Source organism: Aethalodelphis obliquidens, unplaced genomic scaffold (genome assembly GCF_003676395.1).
Source record: "Aethalodelphis obliquidens isolate GAN/ISIS:26980383/991018 unplaced genomic scaffold, ASM367639v1 scaffold65, whole genome shotgun sequence".
NCBI classification, from domain to species: Eukaryota; Metazoa; Chordata; class Mammalia; order Artiodactyla; family Delphinidae; genus Aethalodelphis; species Aethalodelphis obliquidens.
The window spans coordinates 9,145,463-9,169,089 of NW_020838009.1; the positions used below are offsets into that span (position 1 = coordinate 9,145,463).

Consider the following 23,627-nt stretch of genomic DNA (forward strand, 5'->3'; position numbering starts at 1 on the left):
AGACCAAGCAGCTATTTAGAGAGGATGAAAGAGGAGCAAGCAAGAAACCCTGCAAATAGCAACGTAAAGAAGGTGAGTAATTCGATTTGGGGCAGCTCTTGCATATGTGTGCTCAGAAGGATGTGTTCCAGAACAGAATGTGTCAAGGTGAGAAGGGTGTCACCAGGCCAGAGGAGGAGGCATGTTGAGGCGTGTCCAGGGGAGCAAGGGGTACTTTTAAAGGCTGTGTCTTTAGGGTCTCAGCCCAGGCCCTTCTCTGGAACTGCCTCCCACTCTTCCAGGTCCTCTGAAAGTGTGAGTCAGCTACCCCCGCCCGGCCACAGCGGCTTGGCCCAGGGAGGGACGTGTGATCCAGGGACCCAAATCCTTTCACTAGGATGAGCCAATCTGAACTTCTCTCAGAGAATTTGAACTACATAACACAGAACTCCAGTCCATCAGGGAGAATGGAGTCAGGGCCAGGGTCGGCTCCGCGTGGGTGGGGCTGGGTTTCTGGGGAGCAGGAACCAGGGTCTGTGGAAGAGGCCATTCCTCAGAGACTGAGACACCTGTGGAGAAAAGCAGAGGTGAGAAAGAAACTGGCAGGCTGAGACAGAGCACAGCACAGGTTGAATGAATGAAGGAAACATGAATCGCCCCTCCCACACATGATCTCCGTGATTGGTTATTATGAACGAGTCGAGTCACTGGAGGTTAGGGAGGGAAGCAGGTGTTTCCACAGCCGTGGGAGAAGGAGGTGATGCTATAGGTTCTGATTCTCTCAACTAGCATTTACTGAGTATTGCTGTGCGCCGAGTACCATGCTGGATGCTGGGATAGGAGATACAGAGATATAGAAATATAGCCCCACTGGTGGGGGATTTGGGGGGAACACCCATAGAGGGAAGGGGTCGTGTGTTGTAGGAGCACAGAGGGCTGAGTATCCGCCTCCGCTTGGCTAGAGACCAGGTGTGATCAGGAAAGGTGGTATTTGGGTTGCATCTTTCCTTCAGGCCAAGGAGAGGGTAGGGTGTTCCAGGCAGAGGAAACAGCAAAGGAAAGGACAAGTGGAAAAAGGCATAGCCCCAGGAAGTTGGAACTGCAGCTGAGAAAATGGGCCGTAGCTGGTCAGCATTGGCCCTGAGTGCTGTGCCCAGGCGCTGAGCTGGGAGTCCCTCAAGGATTCGGCGTGAGAGGGCGGCTGGCCTGGAAGAGGGGGTGGAGACCTCCTCCAGGCAGGAAGAGCGAGGGCACGTGATACAGCGCTCACACCTGCGGCAGCCTGCCTGTAGAGCTCATCTGCTTTTCTGGATTCATTTCAGTGTAGCCAGCCAATGAGTGGTTTAGATCTTCTCTGCCCAGTGCCACCCTTAGACTTGGGCAAAATGGATGCCATGAACTAAGCCAGACCCAAAAGGACAAATATATGATCCCACGTACATGGGGAGCCTAAAATAGGCCCGTTCATAGAGACAGAAAACAGAATGGTGGTTGCCAGGGGCTGGGGGAGGCGGGCATGGGGAGTTCCTGTTTAATGGGTACAGAGTTTCAGTTTGGGATGATAAAAAAGTTCTGGAGTTGGATAATGGTGATAGTTGCACAAAAGTGCAACTGTACTTAATGCCCCTGAATTGCACACTTAAAAATGGTTAAAAGGGTAAATTTTAGATTATGTTTATTTTACCAGTTTTTAAAAAGTGGATGCCAGGGCTCCATGCTTCAGAAGGCCCAGCCCCACTCCAGCCCTCCTCTGGCTGCGCCCTTGTCCTATGGGCTTTCAGCATTCAAGCACCTCGCAGGCCTGAGAGAGGCTGCCCTTCCCTAATGGGCTATGGAAGGGAGTCCACAGACTAACTTGGACCATACACAATAATTCCCTTATGTACTGACTTCACTGCCCAACCCCGCATACGCTGTAGCTACCAACAGTTTGCACGGTTGCGAGTCAGACAGCTCAGGGCCCAAGTCCCAGCTCTGTGTTCAGTTTCCCCCTCTGTAAAATGGGCCTAATCATAGTAGCACCTCATGAAGTGGCTGAAATGGGTAAATGAGCCCCTGCAATAATGTGGTTAGAGGCCTGACACACAAGAAATGTCAGAAAACTTGGCTCCTACTAGAATATTCACTCTGCGTTCTTGACTGGAGGACTGATTATAGTTGTGTTGAAGAGAAGTGAAGGGAGAAGGTCATGTTCTCTGAGGGTGGTGCAAAGTTATCCAGGCAGGCGAGTGGGAGCCCCCTGCCCTGGGCTGAGCCAGCTGGGAGGCCTGGGTCACGCTCACCAGACAGTGGTGTCTGCAAGTCCCACGTGGCTTATTATACTCTTCGGAGACATCAGTCTCACACAAGTCTCTGCCCTGGGGCTTAGAGTCTCATAATAAGTTTGATTAAAATGTCTCTCCCTTGGACCGTTCCACTCACAGGATTCACTTAGAATTCATTTATTTGGTGGGTTAATATTTTGCATCAGCTTTGTCTAAGCAGGATCAGTGCCCTGAGACCCAACCCTGGTGTTTCTTGCTATCTGTAAATGAGAATAAGGACAGGTATTTTTGCTATGAGTTTCTTCGATAAAAATTTGGCAATGCATAATTTGTGTCACCTAATTGCAACTTTTATAAGAAGTGAATTTTATGCATCCCCAGTTATAACTTCTTTTTCTTGAGGGATTTTCAAGTAGCTTCCAAAAGCCACCCTGCTTGTCTGGTTCAGATACTTTAAAGGCATAATTATGAGTTTGAATTGAGTTAAAAATAAGAGCCTCCAGAGCTTAGCTCCTGCTGAGCACAGTGGCGGGCGAAAAGGTAAATCAAAACACTTTTGAGCAAGAGAATGGATGGCTACAGTTTCAAATAAAAAATTAGGACGCTGTAAAAATCATCATATTACATTTGGTTCACTGGGAAACATCTCCATGCGGCTACTAACCCACACTTAACTCACTGTTGTAAGTACTCCATGTAGGAGTACTAACAGCAAACGTTACTTAAAGCAACTAACATGTCACATTGCTCTAAGGATGATAAAATACATATGAAATATATACAATCTCCAGCTCAACTTTCCCTTATTTTGCTAAGGGGAAAAACACATGTGAGATGAAATTGTGTGGATATTATATTTGAATCTTCTGGATCATTCCAAAGTATGATAGCAAATTTTCTAAAAGGAAATCTGGTTACTTCCAAAGTATTTTTATAATGCAGAGCTACACTAGGTTTTAGTATGATGAATTTCCACCTAAGTGAAGACTTTCTCATTGAAAAGAGTGAAATTATTGAAAATATTCCATATCAGATTTATTTCCTGGCTACACAAAAAACTCTAAGCTCAAATTTCTGGGATACCTTTGTTGTTGTTTGTTTGGCCATGCTGCACAGCTTGCAGGATCTTAGTTCCCCAACCAGGGACTGAACCCGTGCCCCCTGCAGTGGAAGCGTGGAGTCCTAACCACTGGCCCACCAGGGAACTCCCAGGGATACCTGGAAAAACCATCTTCCAAAAAAGGCTCTTTGAAAAGTCTCCTCAATGGCAGCAGATTGACATGCTTTGAAGGGATGTCAGTCCCTTTTTGGAAAGGAGATACTGGGCAGAGTCACCTCTCGTGGATAAGGGAGGTGATCAGGCTAGACAATAAGCAAACTGTCTTTTCTGTCAGTGTTTATCAAGCCTTCCCCACGTGTATCTCTGTGTGCTGGAGATACACGGACACGAGGCTTTCTAAGGTGGCTTGAAGACAGTTCTTAAAGGAAAACCCAAAGGATGTCTTCAACAATGGCAACAACATATAAAGTCCACAGTGCATCAAAATGACTACTTTTGACAGATACTTATTTAGATAAGTTCTTTTATGTTTTTTTTAAAGAAAGACTAATTACTTCATAATCATACTTTATAAATCTACTTAGATAAAATTGTACTATGTGTAGATTGTGCTTTGTTTTATAATTGATGGGTTTCTGGAAAGTTGTGGGAAAATCCTTTAAAATCAAACACACAAGGAAATTATTTTAAGAGGGAGAAACTGTGTTCCATTTATTTCCAAGCACCATTTGCTGTGTATGTCAGAGGCCCTCCAGGGACTCTGCTCCCAGAGAGATGCCCAAATCTCCAGAACCTGTCGACCTGCACTTGGCCTCCCCCGTAGGACCTGGACACCTGAGCACAGACGGGAACTAGTGAGCTCGTCAGAGGCAGGTGATAGAGCGGTAACTCCTCCAACCAGGAGTCTTCTTAATCAACGCCATGGTTCCTAGTTATTGTTCTGGACATATTTACAAACAGAAAAGACTTCACCCACTTTATCACCCTGGTTCACGATCTTCTAGACCCGGTCTCACATTTGTAGGATACGGTATGAGCTTTAAAGCTCTGCAGCAGCCCTGCTGGCAGTTTGGAGTAATTCAACCATGCAAAAATTCTACTTCGGTTGAATCATGAAATCGCTAGTTTTATAGAGCAAAAATGGCAATCTCCCATGGTTCAACCTAATATGTTGGAGGAAGAGTAGGGTATGGTATGGTTTAGAAAGTCAGCCTTTAGCATTGATCTTTCCTCCTCTTCCCTCCTCCAAATAACCCAATAGAATGCTTTCCTCTCAAGTAACTCCATGTAAATCTAAGACAGGGGATGTAGGGAAACACAGACAGTTCTGAGGCTCCAGTCCTCCCAGAGGCAGAACAGGGGAAGACCTTTAGAAATGTATTTAGCTCATAAACAAATCCTTGTTTAGCTGCCCAGTGCCGGGAGGAAACTGCTCAGCCACTGCTGGTTCTACATCTTTAATGCCATCACCACGGGAGGGCAGAGCCGCCTCCGGCCTGGAAGGAGGATTTGGATCTCACCCTCACATTACCATGCTGTGAAAATTAAGGCACAGAATCACAGTGAAGACACACTGAGATGGTGATACAGTCAGATTCAGAACTAGTCTCTGAAACCTCTGGAAATCAGCTTCCATTTTAACAGCATGGACAGGAAAGCCTTGAGTGGTATTTCATAAGCCCAGTGGGTACTGAGTGAGAGAAACAAAATACGGTCTGTTGGACTGGGTTTTGAGCTCTCTCTCCTTCTCCTGTGGGTGTCGTGGTATAGAATCAAAGGCCATACAAACCCGTTTTGGGGGTAGATTCTGCAGTGTTTTCAAGATAGGTCCCCTACACCTAGAGTCTCTCCCCGGCGTGGGCTCTCTGACGTGCACTAATACGTGAGCTATTGTTGAATTGGCTCCCACACTCAGCACATCCATAGGGTTTTTCTCCCGTGTGGATTCTCTCGTGAGTAATAAGACCTGAGCTCTGATTGAAGCTCTCCCCACGTTCCCCACATTTATAGAGTCTCTCTCCAGTGTGGATTCGCCGGTGGGTAATGACGTTTGAGCAGTCAATGAAACGTTTCCCACATTCCAGACACTCAGAGGGTTTCTCTCCTCTGATGGCTGGTCAGAGTGGAACCCTTACTGACCGTTTTCCCACACTCGGGGCACTGGTAGGGCTTTTCGCCAGTGTGCGTTCAGCAGTGTGTCCCCAAGCGCGAGCCGTTGGTGAAACTCTTTCCACACTCACTACACTTACCGGGTTTCTCTCCTGTGTGGATTCTCTGGTGCATAATAAGGCCTGTGCTCTGCGTGAAGCCTGTGCGGCACTCCCCACATTTATAGGGCTTTTCTCCTGTGTGGATTCTCTGGTGTGTGATGAGGTCAGAATGATCACTGAAGCCTCTCCCACATTTGGGGCATTTGTAGGGCTTCCCCACCATGTGGATTCTCTGGTAGCAAACCAGATATGAGCTTTGGCCAAAGCTTTTCCCACACTGGCCACATTTATAGGGTTTCTTTTCTCCAGTGTGGGCTAATCTGTGGACAGCTAAGTGTGAGCTCAGGCTGAAATGTTTTCCACATTCACAGCATACATTGGGTTTTTCTCCAACATAGGCTCCCTGAGGACGTATGAATTTACCTAAGTCTCTTTCTGGAGGAGAGAGCAACTCTTGTCCATCTTCTAAGGATATTTCCCACTGCTTCTCTGCCCCATATTCACTCTCCCAGTCTTTCCTCCAGTTGAGGTATTGGGAACCATCCACGCTGGATCTTCCTAATAACACCCCAGGTAGTTTTACTGCCTCTGAAATGTCCTGGCTTGAATCCTCCTCATTCTCTGTCCTTGTTTCAAGATCTGAAAGAATGAAATGAAACTGCAAAGGTTACCTATTTTCTGATTCAGAAGAATGGAAACAATGTGAAAGAGGTCCTTACTGGTCACTTAAAAACAAGTTATTGGTGGTGACAGACCTTAATCAATTTTCCATTAACCAGGAACAAATAAGCTGGAATATGGCTGAACCATTGTCAAGACCAGCAGACATCCAGGCCTCACTCACTCCCCCAGCTTCTAAGCAGGAAGGTCATGTGGAGAAAGGCTGGAGGCAGGTCCAGGCGCACTTCTTCCTCTTCAGTCAGAGCTGCTCCCCCCTCCTCAGAGGCTCTGTCGCCAAGCTCAGCTCCCCCTCTCCTCCCATCACCTACGAACTGGTAATCGGTACTAAAAAGCCACCTTTCTCTTCCTGATACTGCCTTCTGGGTAGAGAGACGTGCCTTAGAATAATTCTCCTGGCCATTCTCCATCCCCTTCCTTACAGGTGGGAGGAATGACTTCCTTGGTTAACAAGCAGCTGGTGTACGTGGCTCAGATCAGCAGTGAAGGCTCTATCCCTGCAGGGCGAGGTGGTGGTTGTCCAGTGCTGCCTGTGGCTCAGTTCTGGGGCTCTGTGTGACCCCACAGCTAAGCCACACCCTCAAGAGCTCCACCATTTAGAAAGCTACCATTCTGATCTCAATGTCTTACTCATGTCTCTCTCAGTCGGTCTAGAACCTGAGTAGGAGAACAGTTCTATTTACCAGATCACCTGAAATTCCAACAAAATGACTGAGCCCCACCACGGAAGGGAGCTCATCTTAATCATGAGAAATTCACCCCTCCAATAATCTAAGGTTGACTGTAGTTTTAATTTGGGGTCATCCATGTTCCCTTTTTCTACTAACCTGGTTAAGTGATAGTTAATTAAAATTATAATTCAGATAGAAATTTAAGAGAGAAATCATAAACACTAATACTTTGTTTATAGCTACATATTCCAAGGTAACTAAAGAGACCAGGCTTTCTTTTCTGTTCTTCTCACAACTCCTGTGGTTTCAGCACCACAGAACAATAACCCGGGAAGATCAAGTGCCTGGGTTCCTCTCCCGCCCTTGTCCAGTGCTGGCTCATCCATGTTCAGAATTCCAGGTCTGACTTCTTTGTTGGTAAGATACTAGCTTTCACTCATTTCCCACCTGCACAGGAAGTTTTCCGAATTTCCTTGAAATCCTGGAGACTGTCCTTCCAAAGTTCTTCACTTCCCTCCAGACTTGAGACCCCATCTGATGGGGGAACTGGAGGTCCTGCCCAAGGAAAAGCAAGAAGGGACATGGGGTTCTTACATAATTTGCCTTCTGTTCTCATATGTGGAAGTGGTAGGTGGGATGAGAATGGAAGCACGCCTCAGAAAGGTCTAGTTTTCAGAAGAAAAAGTTAATGACTTAGGAAATTTTCCCCCTTAAGTTCAGCATACAGGGCAATGTGCTTATGTACTTTAACAATAATTATAACGATGACAATGAGAACTAACATTTGCTGAATGCAAACAATGTAACAACCCAGGGAGGTAGTTACCATCACTGTGTCCATTTTGCAGATAAGAAAATGGGGGCTCAGGGTGTTTAACCAATGTACCCGGGAATAGACAAGTCTTTAAAGTGGCAGACTGTTACATATAATATATGCAGAGTTCACATCTATGGGGCACTTTAGGTGGAAACAAACAACTGAAACTTTAAGTAACTCTCCTGTTTCTCTAATATTGTTACTAAAAGCAGGCAGGGAGATCCCTTTGCTGGCGAGCAGAGCAAAATCCTCAATCATCTTCCTGAGTCACCCTGGACTATTGGTTTCTATCAGTATTTAAAGATAGGCTGTAAATAGTATTCCTCTATAGAAATCAACAGTTTTCCTCCTGACAAGCCCATTCAGATACAGACTAGTGATAGCAGAGTGAAAGACATAAGCATGTCTCCTGATTCATGGTCCCTAATCTTCCCGCGGGGCTTCCTCTCTCCCACTGTTCTGAAGTGCACTTCGGGGAAGAGAGCTTACCATTGGGATACCCCCTCAAAGCCTGGGGGCCGAGGCTCCCGGGCTCCTCTTGGGGCTCCTCTGTCACCTCATTACCATCCCATCACTGCCTTCTGGTTCTCACTGGAGTCCCCTCTAGTCCGCAGAACGCCTCCTGCCACCTCAAAGGCATCAAAGGTGTTGGCCAGGGTCCAGGGACTCATCAGGGCATCCATCTCATCGTATAAGGGGCAGGTGCCTGGAGTGTGGGTGCTCCTGGCTTTGCGGTAGTTAGTCTGGAGGTTTTTGAACCGGTAGCGACACTGCTCCAGGGTCCGCAGTAAGCCCCGTTCCCGCAGCCGCTCAGCCACAATCCAGTACACCTGGCGGTTCCGATGGCACGTACAGAGCTTCTCATGAATCCAGGACTCACTGCGAATTCCCAGGAAAATCTTGGTTTCCTCGTAGCCCCAGTGCATCCCTGCCACCTTCTCATCCTCCAGGCCCTGCCACTCCAGCTCATCCCCCATCTTGGCTTTTCTCAAGATGGGCACCTGGCCAGGCCTGACTCTGCCCCAACCCACCAGGGAGTCTCACACTCTCCTTCCCTCTGGAGCGCTGAAGACCTGGGCTCTGTGGCTCTTCCTCCTGCTCCACATGGGAGCTCACACAGGGGCTGTGGGTTGGAAAGGCTGTTTGCAGGGAGACAAGAAGAAGACATAATGGTTGGGTGAATCTAATAATCCCAACCACTTTATATGCCAGGGAGAGGAGATTTTTTTTTTTTTTAAGTCCAAGGGAGGGGGGCCTTCCCTGGTGGCGCAGTGGTTGAGAGTCTGCCTGCCGATGCAGGGGACACGGGTTCGTGCCCCGGTCTGGGAAGATCCCACATGCCGCAGAGCGGCTGGGCCCATGAGCCATGGCCGCTGAGCCTGCGCGTCCGGAGCCTGTGCTCCGCAACGGGAGAGGCCACAACAGTGAGAGGCCCGTGTACCGCAAAAAAAAAAAAACAAAAGTCCAAGGGCGGGCTTCCCTGTGGCGCAGTGGTTAAGAATCCACCTGCCAATGCAGGGGACATGGGTTCAAGCCCTGGTCTGGGACGATCCCACATGCCAAAAATTAATTAATTAATTAAAATAAATAAATAAATGCAATGAGTGGGACAGGGAGGAGAGAAAGCAAAGGAAGAACTAAGCTACCATTTACTGAACACCAGGCACTGCACTGGAAACTTCACATTTGCTCAAAATTCCTGTTAGTATGCGGCAGAACTGGGATTTGAACTCAAGACTGTCTGAATCTGAAGCTTTTTTCTCCCACTACACAATCCTGCATACTATGAGGACGAGATCCAGATACCGTAAGAAGGAAGTAGCCATTACTTTTAAGACAAACAAGCAATCTTAGAGTCAAGGAAAGAATGACTTAATACAACCCCTCACTACCTCAGCTGTGGCGCTGCCTTACACAAGGAAGGAGATTTGGGCAACATTTTTCAAGCTGATGAAATTTGGAGCCTCATCTATAAAGTTACTGGGCCTGCCCGCTGGGTAAAATTCCTTTGTAATTTCCGATAGGCAAGAGAATTGGTGCAAAGGGCCCCACTCAGTAGTAGAAGGTGACCTGAGTAAGAGGAATGTCTGGCCCACCTGGAAGCTGCGTATGGCCCCCCTGGTCACAGCTGTGCTCCGGAGAAAGAGCCAGAGCCTGAGGATCAGGCAGGCCTGGGGGGAGAGAAAGGAGCCATTAGAGGGAACGCTTCTTGGCCCCCCCCAGGGACCAGCCCATCGGGTTTGGAAACAGAAGAGTCTTCCTCCTCCTCTTAGTGTCTGCTTTGTCCCATCAAAGAAGGACTGGTGAAAAAGCAAAACAACACATTTCTCAAAGGAGAGTTCCAGATTTCCCTTCCATATCCATCCACGTTACTGACAGTCAGCGTTTTATGCTTTTATTCTTCAGTTTTGATAACACAGGTAAATCATCCGAATTGGTCTGGGGACACGTACCTGTTTTGGGAATTACTGCGCTCTAGTTTAGCCCTACCTTGTGCCTTTCCTACCACCCAGACCTAAAATTGGTACCCACACCTTACCTCCTGGGACCAGTAAGGTCTCACTCACATAAGGAGAGGTGCCACCAACTCTGCTGTGTAGTTTTACAAAACATGCCGACCAAAGTTCTTCTTCCCTTTGGAGGTGCCTGTTGAGGATTCCACAGATTCATGTGGTCAGCCTCAGTTTATATGCCACATCCTCCCAGGGAAAGGAGCTGTACCCTCTACCCCACTTCCTGCACTCAGAGTGGGTTTCGCGCCCTCCCCACAGAAGGGTCCCTTCTCCCTCCCTACACCGCTGCTGCTTACCGCTCTCGTGGAAGGATCCAAGTTTTACTTTGGGGCTGTGGTTCATTTGGTCTTCTGGTTCTGGCTGTGAGTTCTTCACCACTGCCTGGAACAGATACATGGATTCTGTCTGTGCTTGCTTCAGATGGATGTTTAGGGGACCTAGTACCGATCCTGAGGGTTCCTTCTCCTCTGACAGCACCTCCTGTCCCTGCTCAAGGACTGGAAATGGTCAGAATTCTGTAGGCACTAAAACTTAATCATCCCCAGACATAAAGCAGCAAAGGGGGAACTCAGTCTTATGCAAATCACTGCAGGGGCAGTAAGGAATGTGGATGTGTGGGAGATGCCATGGAGATAAGATCTGGAACCCAGGCCCACTGCAGTCTGCCCACCCAGCTCTCCCAGGGCTGCTCCTGTCAACCTCTAGGCAAAACTAACAATACAGAGAGAGCAAGCAACAAGGCAGCTATTTTGCAATAGGACCTAAAGGTTCAAAAATGTCAATAAAGACCAGTGAAACCCCTTGCTTCAGGCTGGCTGCTGCTGAATGAGAGCTGTTCTCCAAAGAGAAAATAGGTTGTATCTGCTCCTCCTGGATCAGAGTGGTGCTCAAACTATTTTAAACAATTCTCTTATTTACTGGTGGGGACCAACACTCAGAGCAACCAATGTTGTGCGTCCTCTGAAAAGTCAGTCTGAAAATGGAAGGAAAGTTGCAGCTACCAGGCCCAGGGAATAAGCAAATTCCATGCCGACACCAACAGCAAATTGTACACATCACCCATACTGCTGGCAACCCAAGGTGGCTCTGTCTCTCACATTCCTCTATTTTAACTACTCAGAACTAAGTTTCCATATCTCACCTGCAGCCCCAGTCTTCCAGGTTCTTTTTGCAAGTCTTCCACCAGAGCCACTGCCTCCTCTCCACTCTCTGGATGTTTCTGTCTAACCCAGATCTGGATCTCCTGGGGAAGGACAGCCAGGAACTGTTCCAGGACTAGCAACTCCAGGATCTGCTCTTTCGTACACTTCTCCTGTCTCAGCCACTGATGACAGAGCTTCTGGAGTTGGATGGAGTGCCTCCCGGGGTCCTGATGCTTCTTGATAGTGGAAGTACCAAAAGTGCTGGCAGGAGGTCTATGGTTCAGGGATACTCCCTTGAAAGAAAATTTCCTGCTCCCAGTGGGAATCTTCTTCCAGCTTCACTATTTGGAGCTCTTCTTGTACTTGAGGAGTCTGGATTTGTTCATCCACAGCTACAGCCATTGTTCAGATCAGAGAAGAACCCTGCAGCTGTGATCTGAAGTTCAAACCTCTTCCTTTACTTCACTGGGAAGCCACCTTTAGATAGGAGTCTAAGTAGAACTTGAAATTCTAGAGCCAGAGACATACATTACAGAGTGAATTATAGTGAAAATCACAAGGGTTAGCCCAGTGGGATTGAAGTGAAGAAAAATCTTCCTGTTCCTCCCTCCTCATGTCCTGATGCCCGTGGAGTCTGGCCCTCTGTCACTGGGGAGGCAGCTCCAGAAGTCTAACAGTAGGGGTCAAGGGCTGGTGGTCTGGTTGGAAAGCAGAGGAGCGTGAAGCTGTTTGCATAGCGATTTACTTAACGCCAAGAAAATGCCAATGATCCATACTGAAGAATGAGGATGAACTGATGGAGAAAATGGGGACAATAAACTGCTCATTCTCCCAAGCCACTGGTCTTCAGAGTGTTGCCAAGTACATGCAGTACAAGAGGCAGACGGCACACAAGGTAGCAGCACCTTGGAGAGCAGAGGCTGAGTGGAGCCCGCTCTAAGCTTCAGAGATTCAACCGCTCCAACCCTCAACTCTCCTCGCCTCTGGGTGGGTTCTCAGATCTGGGCGGGCCCTCTCTGGATTCCTCAGTCTTGGCATCGTAACTCTCTCCCAAACAGGGAGATTTACCCTGGTTAAGGTTACAAGATGTAACAGCAAGGATAATAAGATCACAGACTCACAGGATGTTACAGTTGGAACGAAAGTTAAGAGATAGTCAGGCTTCAACTCCCTCAAAGCTGAGGCAGTCACGGCTCAGAGACCCCCAGGACCTTGCCCAAGGTCACAAAGTTGGCAGGAAATGGGCAGTGGCTCAGCCCGGTGACGGTGGACCGGGTGACTGGCCCGCAGAGCGTGACTTACACTGGAAGGCTACTCTGCTCCGCGGGCGACCTTCTTTAGAAGCTTTATGGGGTAAACGCGGGCCCTGGGGACAGGGTCGCTTCGTTGGCTACGAGGCCAGGGTCATCCCCACCGGGCCAGGTGGACAGGGAGAAGGAGGACGCCGCCAGCATGAGGGGCGCATCCTGCCCTGGGGTCTGCTCGCGGGGACGCGGGACCCAGGGTCTCCGCCCGGTCACGCCCAGCCCGCGCGGGCCCAGGCCCGAGGTGAGGGCCGCTCCTGTCCGCCGAGGCCCTGCGACCACTGGAGGGCCCCGACTCCGCGGTACCTTCTCTGTGGGCACGCAAAGTCCCCACACGACACTCCCACTACGAGACCAGAGCCCAAGTCCGGACCTTCGGAAAGCCATAAACACCGGAAGCGGAAATGCGAGCCCCAGAAAGACTGGGGCTTGGCCGGCCTACATTTCCCATAGGCCTCCACCAGGCCCTGCAGACTGACAGCATGATTAACCAGTAATCTATGCGGATGGCTTGGGCGCCCATTTGTTTCAGACGAATCATTGACGACGGGTGGGACTTTCCTACACGCCGGATTTGGAGGTGCGGAACCGCAACTATAATCGTCGCACGTGGAGCGGGTAGTCTTGCCTCCCTTCTCCCACCCCCGTGATAATTTGGGGAGGTGGCGGCTTCTCGCCTTACTCCGCCCGGGGACCACTGAAAGAGACGCTTTCCAAAGGGTTTTCCCTTACAGCTGAAAGCGGGTGTTTATCCCTGTTAATCCGTATTTAATCCTATTATACAGGTGAATAAACCCAGGCAGCTTGGACCCCAGGTCTCTCTTAGAGTGGCGCTGAGACTCCAATTCAGATGTTTTGCCTCTTAAAGTACTTTCTGGCATAGTTGCCCACCGTGGTAATGCTTCACCACTATCCTCCCCCTTGCCTAACACACACACACACACACACACACACACACACACACACACTTATTTCCTGTGTGCACGGTCCTGGGTGATTCAAGATGAATATCATTGACGCTTATTCATTTAACAATCAATTGTAGAGCATATACTTTGGGACAAGTGAAAAATGTCCACCTCTTAGTGCAGCCCCTGCTCTGCACTCCTCTTAAGGAGTGCAGTCTGGTAGAGGATGCATTTTCTAAAATGAAATGGTGAACAACTCCAATGCAGTGTGGTAAGTGCTAAATGGAGGTGTTTTCAAAGTAAATGACTGGAAGGAAATACTGGAGAGCAGCTGGGACAGCCCTGGAGGAAAGAAGGTGCACCCTCAGGGAAAGGGGGCAGGAAACTATACTTCACTTTTGCATATTTTATCTGGTTTGCTTCTGACAACAAATTTTGCCTAGTTAGGTCTCACTCCCTATTTAACAGATAAAAGGTCTAAAATTCAACAGAAGGTGGGTGAAGCTACAATTCCCCCCCAGGAGGGGCAGCCTGCGGTGGGGCAAGGGAAGGACAGAACAACAAGAGGGGCTCTCCGTAGAGTCCTAAATCCAGTTACAAGTCTGGGCCATGGAGATTCCTTCTAGCCTCTTGATTTTAGTTCCAAGAGGGCTAATGTGGAAAACTCAGGCCAGCGCTTTCAGCATGCACACACAGCTAGCTTTCAAACCAGCCCAGCCCAGAAGTTCCAGAGAGCTGCCTCAGGGACCAGTGAGGTGGGGCAAAGACCCAGCCCGGGAGAGCGCTTTGGGTTCTCACCATCCAGTCACCAGAGCATCTCTGCTTTTACATATTTTCTATTATTTCAAGGTTTCACTTGAAAAAGTGGTTCCACTGTTACAAAAAGAAAATGGAAAATGACTAATCCAAGTATTCCATGCGCCATTCCCTTAACTCAGGGATCTCCTGAGCCAATGGAACTTTCACTGGAAGCAAAATCAAACCTGGAAAGGGTCGTCCCAAACCTAGCTCCTATCACCTTCACTGTCAAAACCACATCCAGTCCTCCAAACGAGAAGACTTGCATACGTGCCCTTGAGCTGCAAGCCACACTCCCCAAGGACTGGGACTAGAGGCCCCCGAAGAGTCTACACAGATGAGATGTTTTCCCAGCTAAAGCTTTCTGGTTCCTCAGAGGATAGTTGGTCTCAGAAACCTAGAAAGGTCTATTCTTTGGTGAAAGCAGGTTCCATTCGATCTGAGTTATCAATATTACCACAGACAGTAGGATTTCAACGTTCACCGCCACACCGAGTGATTTCGAGCAGCCTTCTGGAATGGGATGGGCAAGTACGGGCATCAGCTGAGCAGGTGAGGCAAAACGAGATCTCCAGAAGTGATTTTCCCTAGTCATGCTGCTAGTTAGGGGCACAGGTGTGTCTAGAACCAGGCCTGTCAGGTCTCTTTGGCTCCCAATACCCCATCCGCTGCGCCACAGATCTCAGGACAGGAACAGGAGGGAGACAGGCAGGAGCTAGTGACTCAGAAAGGCGGCATCACATGGGACAGCTGAGAGAGGCAAGTGACAATAGTGCTGAAACTCTTCAGCAAGAGGGTGGTTTCTAGACCATTGATATGTTTAGAAAAACATGGCACAGAGGGATTTACAAGCAGTGTGTAAGGAGACAAGGATTTTGAGATGGAAGAAATAAGCGTGTGCTCTAAGAATTCAACTAATTACAGCCACGTGTACTGAGTGGAGACCACTGTCTCCTAAGCCCACTGGATCGTCCACTTAACTCCAACTTAACCAGTGACACTAACCTGTCTGTGGAGGGGGGCGTGTTCATCAGGGAAACCTGGAAGAAAGTGTCAACGGGGGCTTCCCTGGTGGCGCAGTGGTTAAGAATCCACCTGCCAATGCAGGGGACACAGGTTCGAGCCCTGGCCTGGGACGATCCCACATGCCGCGGAGCAACTGAGCCGGTGCGCCACAGCTACTGAGCCTGTGCTCTAGAGCCCACGAGCCACAATTAGTGAGCCCGCGAGCCACAACTACTGAAGCCCGCGTGCCTAGAGCCCGTGCTCCACAACAAGAGAAGCCACCGCAATGAGAAGCCCGCGCACTGTAACGAAGAGCAGCGCACACTCGCCGCAACTGGAGAAAGCCGCGCACAGCAACAAAGACCCAACACGGCCAAAAATAAAAATAAAATTAAAAAAAAAAAGTTAACGAGGCAATCTTGGGGACGGAGCCGACAGCGCGGGGGGGGGGGGGCAGGGAAGAGAAGGGGATTTTGAAGTGCAGCATTCGTCACGTGAGGGGGGTGCATCACATGACCTCTTTCTTTCAATCCGTGCCCATCACCAGCCACTGTCTGATCACAAAGCCACCATTTCAGTTTTCCGTCACTGGAGACCAGGAACAAGGGGTGCTCTGAAAGTGGCTTGGGATTGGAGATCCCCAAGTACATGAATAATAATTGGGCTTCTGGAATATTGGTCTCTTGGAAATTTAGTTACCAGGAGCCTCCCACCCAGTGTCCGGTCATCTCTGGGTGCCTGCACCATGAAACTTGGGGACTGGAACTCGTGAGTGGTAAATCTGCCAAGATGTGCCAGCCCGAGGCATCCTGGCAGGCCTCCTGCCCCGACACCGACAGTGTAAACAGACGGCAGACACACTGTGCCTGCCAAGGCCTGTGAGCGGTGAGGGGCCTGGGCAAAGTGTTTCCTTGGAGCCAGACCTTCCTCCTCCCAGCAGCCATTCTTCTACAGCTGCCGTGGGCCTTTGAATGGATGGAAAATTCACAGGGTTGGGACACTGGGAAGAGTGAGCAGGGGAGAGGGAGTGAGGGGCAGGTAGGCCCAGGAGCCACAGCCTCTGCTGATGCCAGAGGCAAGAGCTCAGTTGCACCAGTGGCTGGGTGGAGCACCAAAGGGAATTAACCACAGCCCCTACTCTCCACCGGGCTCTGCAACCTTCTGTCTCACGACCTGAGCATCATCCGTGCGATTCCACCTTCACCTCCTCTGTGGCCACGGGCTATTTTATCAAGTCAAGAGGGGGAGAGAAAGGAAAGACTCTAATATTCTGTCCAGAGATTTGAAATAGCTTAACAGGGCCAGGCAGCAGGGAGGTTAAAATGGCCCTGCATTTGAAAAACTCCAGGTCTGTCTGTGAAAGACTGTGGGACGGGCAAGCCCAGCACACCGGGCCCCTGCACAGCTCCCTGGTTATGAGACAGGACTCCCATCAGGGATAAAGGGTTGGGGAGGGCGACCACCAGTCACGTGCAAGGAAGGACCAGTTACAGTTGTGGATCATCTTGATACTAGGGGAGTAGCCAATATGCTGTTTTTATTTTAGTGTTTTGTTATTCTCTCCATTGGTTCCTTAGGTGTTTCTCATGGCTGTAATAATGCAGCGGGGTTAATTGACTTCAGGAGTAGTGTGTTAAGCCACAGGTGCAGGGCAAGGTACATACTGAACCATGAATTGTGTTACACTAAGCTACTATGGCTTATTGTAAACCAGAAATGCAACCCAAAAGGAAATAAAATTCCATGAAAAACAAGAGGAAGTCTCATGATGACCTGCCTCAAAATGTAAAATCTCTATTAAAAGTGACACAAGTGGCACAAGTGTGTCTAGAGCCAGGTCGGCTCAGCTCCCAACACTCCACCTGCCCCACTGCAAACTCCAGAACAGGGTCAGGAGGAGACAAATTACTGACCCAGAGGGGACCTGATGGGGGGACTTTGGGGTGCTGCTAAGTTGTTTCTTGACCAGGGTGCTGGTTACACAGGTGTATACAGTTTGTAAAAATTATATGAGCTGTACACTTATCTATGTGTTATATTTCCTTTTTTTTTCTGGCTGTGCCGGGCAGCTTGTGGGATCTTAGTTCCCTGACCAGGGATTGAACCCGTGCCCCATGCATTGGAAGTATGGAGTCTTAGCCACTGAACCACCAGGGAAGTCACTGTGTGTTATGTTTCAACAAAAAGTTAAAACAAGAACTGTCTCAGGATATAGTTATACGAATACCCTGGGATTAAAAGGGTGAGGGTAAGATAAAGTCTCCAAGCTTCACTGCTTGCCCAGAGAGAAGAGAAATAGATGGTGTACTACGGACTTAGCTATAAGAAAGGGGATGCATGTTTTTCACTGACTTTTGATGATCTGTGACATTTTGAAAACAAAAGCTTTTTCGTTAGGATTCTGGTTGGTGGGTTGGTTTTTATAAATGTCTTTCGCTGTGTCTCCATTCACTGATACCAATAAATTGTAACTGAGGTGAAAGGTCACTGAAGTTAAAAATAACTTAATCATCTTACCAAAGGGAAGTGTAGGAAACCTAACCCATTTTCCAGGTCAGAATTTTGGGCTCCATCCGCCTCTTGCATTTACATACAACTGTATGGAGAGAACCCAACTGGCATATATTTATTGACTTCCTATCACATGCCAGGCCCTGCTCTGAGTGCTGGAGAGTTTGGAACCTCAGTAGGGGTGTGAGCATAAAAACTCGAAGAGGGACAGGGCAGAATCACGAAACAGGTCAATGCAATGAGAGTCACAGGCACCGAAATTGGAGAGCTCGGGTGTGGTGGGCGGGATCACGTCCGCCAGGCAAGTGCAGGGAAGACCTCACGAAGGGGGTGGTACCCAGGCTGAGTCTTCAAAGATGTGCAGGTGTGCCCTGGGCAGACAGGGCAGCCCAGCAATCCACAAGAGGGAGCAGAGGGAGCAGAGAGACGAGGCCCAGCAGGGCTCATTGAGGGGAGCTGCCAGGGGGCGAGGATGGTCAAGGGCATAGAGGTGTGGTGACGAGGGCAAGGCCAGGTATGAACGTAAGGTTCCACAGAGGCCCCCATCAGGAAGGCCATCAGGAAGGCCCCCATCAGGAAGACCTCATCTGCCCTCCTTAGGGGGATGGGGGAGCCCTGGAGGGTTTAAGCTAGGTAGTGACAGGCTCAGTTCTTTGCTGTGGAAGGACGCTCACTCTGGCTACAACACAGAGGATGGAGTAGCGGGAAGCAGGGCCAGAGGGAGCTTGGGGGGCACCAGGAAGGGGGCTTTTGCAGTGTCGGGCAGGGGTTTGAACTAGGCCGGGGGGTCGGGTCTGGGAAAAGTTGAGAAGGGCTTGGTTTCCAAACGGCTCTAAGGGATTCGAGGGAAGAAGAGTCTTGGATGACTCCTAGGTTTTTGGGTTGGGTGACACCGAGTGGATGGCAGTGCTACTCACAACGAGGAAACACACCTGTGGAACCAGCAGCCTGATCAAGGGAGGCAGGTGGGGGACTTGAGTTCTGAACATGCAAGTTTGAGGCTCTAGGAACAAGGGCAGGAGGTGAGTAAGTTGCAGAAAGAAGCCAGTAGAGAGGGATAGACTGGAAATCGAGAGAGGAAATAGCAGATGAGCAAGGTCCTGAGTCCTGGAGGGAGGTGGAGGCAAGTGACAGGTGGAGATAGATGACTATTAAACCAAAAGCACACATCTCAGCTGAGCCCGGAGGCAAGGAAGTGACGGGGTTTGATACACAGAAGTTTGCTGGTTGGGACACTGAGGGAGGCCACGCTTGGCAGGCTCAAGGTTCTCAGAGGTGAGCAGAGCCTGGGGGCTGGCGTGGGTCTGAGGGGCAATGGGTTCAGGGCAGCCACTGCGGGGCCGGGGAGAGGGAAGTGACCAAAGTCACATGAAAGACTTGCTGAGGTGGGCCTGGGGGCCACACTGAGGGTAAAGCAGATGCCTGTAAAAAAAACCATTTACTGTAGGTTTTTAATGGTCCCAAGGCTGTTCCCATGAACTTAGAAACAAACTGGTAACAAAAACTCGGTCCCTAAATATATGTACCTTGAAGGGGAAATAGTCTTTGTTACAGAGACACAGGTGTAATTGAGTTGTGAACAGAGATGTAGCAGAGGCAGATCTGCCGAGGGGGCTGGGGCTTCTTGACTTTTTTCAGGGGAAGAAGGCCGTATCCTTCCATCCAACACATCCGGCATGAAGACCCCTCCTTGCCTCTGCAGACCCCCTCTAGGTGCAAGCAGGACAGGAAGCAATGGGCTCTCAACCTTTCTAGAACCACCATTTGTCATTTCCCCAACCTGGTTCCAGTCTAATTCTGAAATTTCAGCTAATCTGGCTTCCTTTCTTTCCAGGACATTTTGTGTTTATACCAGGTAGGGAGGAATAAAAAAAGAAACTTAGTTAGAAAGGTTTAAAAACCTTAATACCAATTCTTTTCTCAAGTTGAGCTTAAGGGAAAGAGAAAAAACACCATTTCTACAACCCAAATTCCAGAACTGAATGCCACCTAGGAAACCCGCCTGTCCATTCTCCCTTACAGGCAGGGCAGCTCTTGTATCTTCCCAGACAGATGGAAATCTTTCTCCTAGTAAAGCAGCATGACGACGGGTAACGGAACTTCTTGTTCACAACCTTTCTCCAGCACCTAGCATGGTGATGGTACACACGCCCTCAGTAAATGTTTGCCCTGTAAGTGAAGGAATGGAATCGGTGACGGGGATTTCACAGCCTACGTGGTTTGGTGTGACAACTGCTACTGCCCAGAGCTTCCTTGTGTCTAACTTAGTTGATTCTGGATGGAGACGGCCTCCCAAGGAGACCATTGGGAATCATCTGGCACCTTAGCCAAAGCTGCCTCTCCAAGTGTTGGCTGACAGACTGGATGCAGAGATAGCAAAGAGCAGTGGAGAGGTGGGTGCACTGGTCAAGCACACAGGACTAGGTTCACCCAAAGGTGTGCTCTTTGAAGCAAGTGATTTCTTTCCCCCTAAAGGTCTTGGACCGCTTCCAGCCTGGGGCAGGAGGTGAGTTGGGTGGGGAAATGAGATATGGGTTTGTCAAGTTCGGGTTTTTAACACATGTGAAAAGACAGACTCAGGAAAAGAGTGGGACTGTACTTTATTAGGCAATTTGGAGCATCCACCCTGTAAGAACCAAGGTGCGTTCTGAAGGCAGGCCCTATGTGTAGGAGAGAAAAGCCTATTTACCCTCCTCTTCCCTCCTAACAAAGCCCTTCACCTGCTATCATCCTGTCTTTACTGTTTCATAGCTCAAGGACCCAAGAACAAAGCCCTGGTAGCATCCCAAGATCAAGGGCGACATCTGTAGGACAACTCTTGATTCAAGCCCAAATCTCTCCAGGGTACAGGTGATGGGTCCTCAAAATCAACACTTCCTTAAAAATAACGTTCTTTGTATACAAAAGCTACCAGACAGAATTCTAGATCTGCATATATAAGATAAAAACGACAAGTGCATGGAGTGATGATTACAGGGCCATGTATCTGGGGGGTAAAGACACAAGGCAACCCTGCAGAGTGCAGGACTGTTTCACCCTGAAGAAGACAGAAATACCATCCACCAGGGGGAGGCAGCTGGCGGCTCTGACTTCACCTCACACTCAAAAACTAAAACCCTGCAAGAATAAATGTGTCCCCACCGACCCACAGCCGACTTACCCCAGGACAGTAAGCAGAGACAAGAGCAAACACATACATCGCCTCCATTTATGCCTTCCCTGGCAGGCCCCGGGCAACTCCTATCAATGGGAAGGTACTGGGACACTGGTTCTGGGCCAGGCTCCCTCATGTTCCGGTGTTCCTGACACTTTCTAGAACGAGAAAAGGGCTTTAGCTTCATGCGGATGACTCAGAATGGGAGAAGCCCCTCCACCTTGACCCGAAATCAAACCCCAGGACACAAAGGCAGGAAGGGCCAGTTCTGCCATGGCAGGGGCCCTGGGATGCTAGCAGCTCGGGTGAAGGCACCTTAGCCCAACAACTGGCAGCAGAACGACCAGACAACACCAACAGGTTTCTGGTATTTCTCTAAAATGTGGGCCATGCTGTCTTCCGTTCCACACAGAGAAATATCCCCCCTGTTCTACCAAAGAGGAAACTGGGGCACAGAGGACGGAGAGAGAAGGAGCCAATCAAGTCGAGAAACGTGACAGAAAAAGCCCCAGCTTTCCGACCTTCCATTCCTACGCTCTGTTCTCAGGGTTTGACTCTGACCACTAAGACGATGGGATCCTAGAAATGAGGGTGAGCAGGGGTAAGATTCTGGCAAAGATCCCCAACAAGCCTTTAGGAAGAATGGCTCTTCTACAGACACATCCCTGTCTGGGGGCAGAGTGGCAAGTGCCCTCCTGGGCCAGTCCCTCACCTTCCCTCTCTGCCCCTTCAGTAAAGTTTCTCCTTCATGTGAGTTCTCTGATGTGTGATAAAATTGGAGCTGTTGCTGAAGCCTTTGCCGCACTCGGGGCATTTGTAGGGCTTCTCCCCGGTGTGTATTCGCTGGTGTATGATGAGGACTGAATTCCAGCTAAAGCCTTTCCCGCACTCGGGACACCTGTATGGCTTGTCTCCCAGATGGGCTCTCTGATGCATGACCAGGATGGAGCCCCGGCTGAAGCTCTTGCCGCACATGAGGCATTTGTAGGGCTTCTCACCCGTGTGGGTCCTCTGGTGCACCACCAGCTGGGAGCGCTGGCTGAAGCCTTTCCCACACTCATTGCATTTGTAGGGCTTCTCACCCGTGTGGATTCTCTGGTGCTTGATGAGGTTGGAGCTCCAGCTGAAGCTCTCCCCACATGTCAGGCACTCGTAGGGCTTCTCGCCCGTGTGCATCCCCTGGTGTGCAATCAGGCTGGAGCTCTGGCTGAAGGTCTTCCCGCACTCCCCGCACTTGTAGGGCTTCTCCACCAGGTGGGTCCTCCGGTGCGTGGCCAGGTTGGAGCTGCGGCTGAAGCTCTTCCCGCACTCGCTGCACTGATAAGGTTTTTCTCCCGTGTGAGTTCTCCGGTGGGTGATGAGGGCCGAGCTCTGGCTGAACCTCTGCCCGCAGTCGGGGCACTTGTACGGCTTCTCTCCTGTGTGGATCCTCTGGTGCCTGATGAGGTTGGAGTTGTAACTAAAGCTTTCGCCGCATTCTTTACATTCGTAGGGCTTCTCTCCTGTGTGGATCCCCTGATGCGTGTTCAGGCTGGACCGGTTTCCAAAGCTCTTGCCACACTCGGGGCACGAGTACGGTTTCTCCCCCGTGTGAGTCCGCTGATGGGCGATGAGGTTGGGGCTCCTGCTGAAACTCTTGCCGCACTCAGCACACTGGAAGGGTTTCTCTCCCGTGTGGATCCTCTGGTGGGTGATGAGGTTTGCACTCCGGCTGAAGCTTTTCCCACAGTCCCTGCACTTATAAGGTTTCTCCCCGGTGTGAGTAGTTTGGTGTCTACTGAAGTTGGAACCATCACTAAAGCTTTTTCCGCACTCATTGCATTTGTAGTATTTCTCTCCTGTGTGGGTCCGCTCGTGCGTGATGAGGTGGGATTTCCGGCTGAAGGTTTTCCCACACTGGGGACACTCATAGGGCTTCTCACCCAGGTAGGTGCCCTGAAGGCCTATGAGCTGTCCAACTTCCCTGCTCTGGGGTGGCACCTCCCCATGGTCCTCCCCCGGGGTGTTTCCCCGGGGCCCCCGGGAGCTGCAGTCTCTCTCCAAGTCACTTTCCCAGTCAGATTGTGGAATGCCTTCCCCTTCAGGCATTTCGGAGAACATTTCATGTGATTCAACATCCTCAAATATGTCTTGGTTAGAGTTCTCCCCATTTTCACTCTGGATCTCAAAATCTGAAACAATGAAGAAAATTGTACAATTTGTACTCAATTTCCTGTAATGATGAGAAAAGAAAACCAAAGGGGAAATTTAAAATGAATTAAACTTCGAGTGAAAATAAAAAGGCTAGAGAACCCTCAAAACTTAAAAAAAAAAGACAGGTTTATTTCCTTCTAACTGGTTATCCAGTTGCCAGGTCTCATATCTTTATGGTGATCACCCAGAATTTCTGAGTCTTAAAGATGTGGGTTTCAGGTCTCTACCTGTTTCTCCACTGGGAAATGAGATCAGGTGGGAATTTTCAAATTCCTGATCAAAGGAAAGCAACAGGGTACACAGTCCCCGATACTCACCATGGTGCTCGATGCTTAGTAGGTGCTCTATTAAATTTGATGAATGAATGAATGAGTTTCTTATTGGTACCACAGATATTCCCCTAAAGCTCAGTCTCGTTTC

The 23,627-nt window shown here is 49.5% G+C and overlaps 2 protein-coding genes across 2 annotated transcripts in view; both read right to left on the bottom strand.

Moving 5' to 3' along the window:
• Window positions 1-3,987: 3,987 nt before the first annotated feature.
• The window catches only part of ZSCAN2 (zinc finger and SCAN domain containing 2), a 37,070-nt gene continuing 17,430 nt past the window's right edge, over window positions 3,988-23,627 (bottom strand). The window contains 3 exon segments of the mRNA XM_027089404.1: window positions 3,988-5,409; window positions 5,411-5,909; window positions 21,767-23,185. Coding sequence (XP_026945205.1) covers window positions 5,142-5,409; window positions 5,411-5,909; window positions 21,767-23,185 — 2,186 coding nt within the window. The 3' untranslated portion in view covers window positions 3,988-5,141.
• Window positions 9,244-13,574, bottom strand: LOC113610890 (putative SCAN domain-containing protein SCAND2P). The gene is given in 4 exon segments (XM_027089403.1): window positions 9,244-10,325; window positions 10,489-10,678; window positions 11,334-11,543; window positions 11,545-13,574. Coding segments are annotated over 4 exon segments (636 nt in total). The 5' UTR covers window positions 11,737-13,574; the 3' UTR covers window positions 9,244-10,281.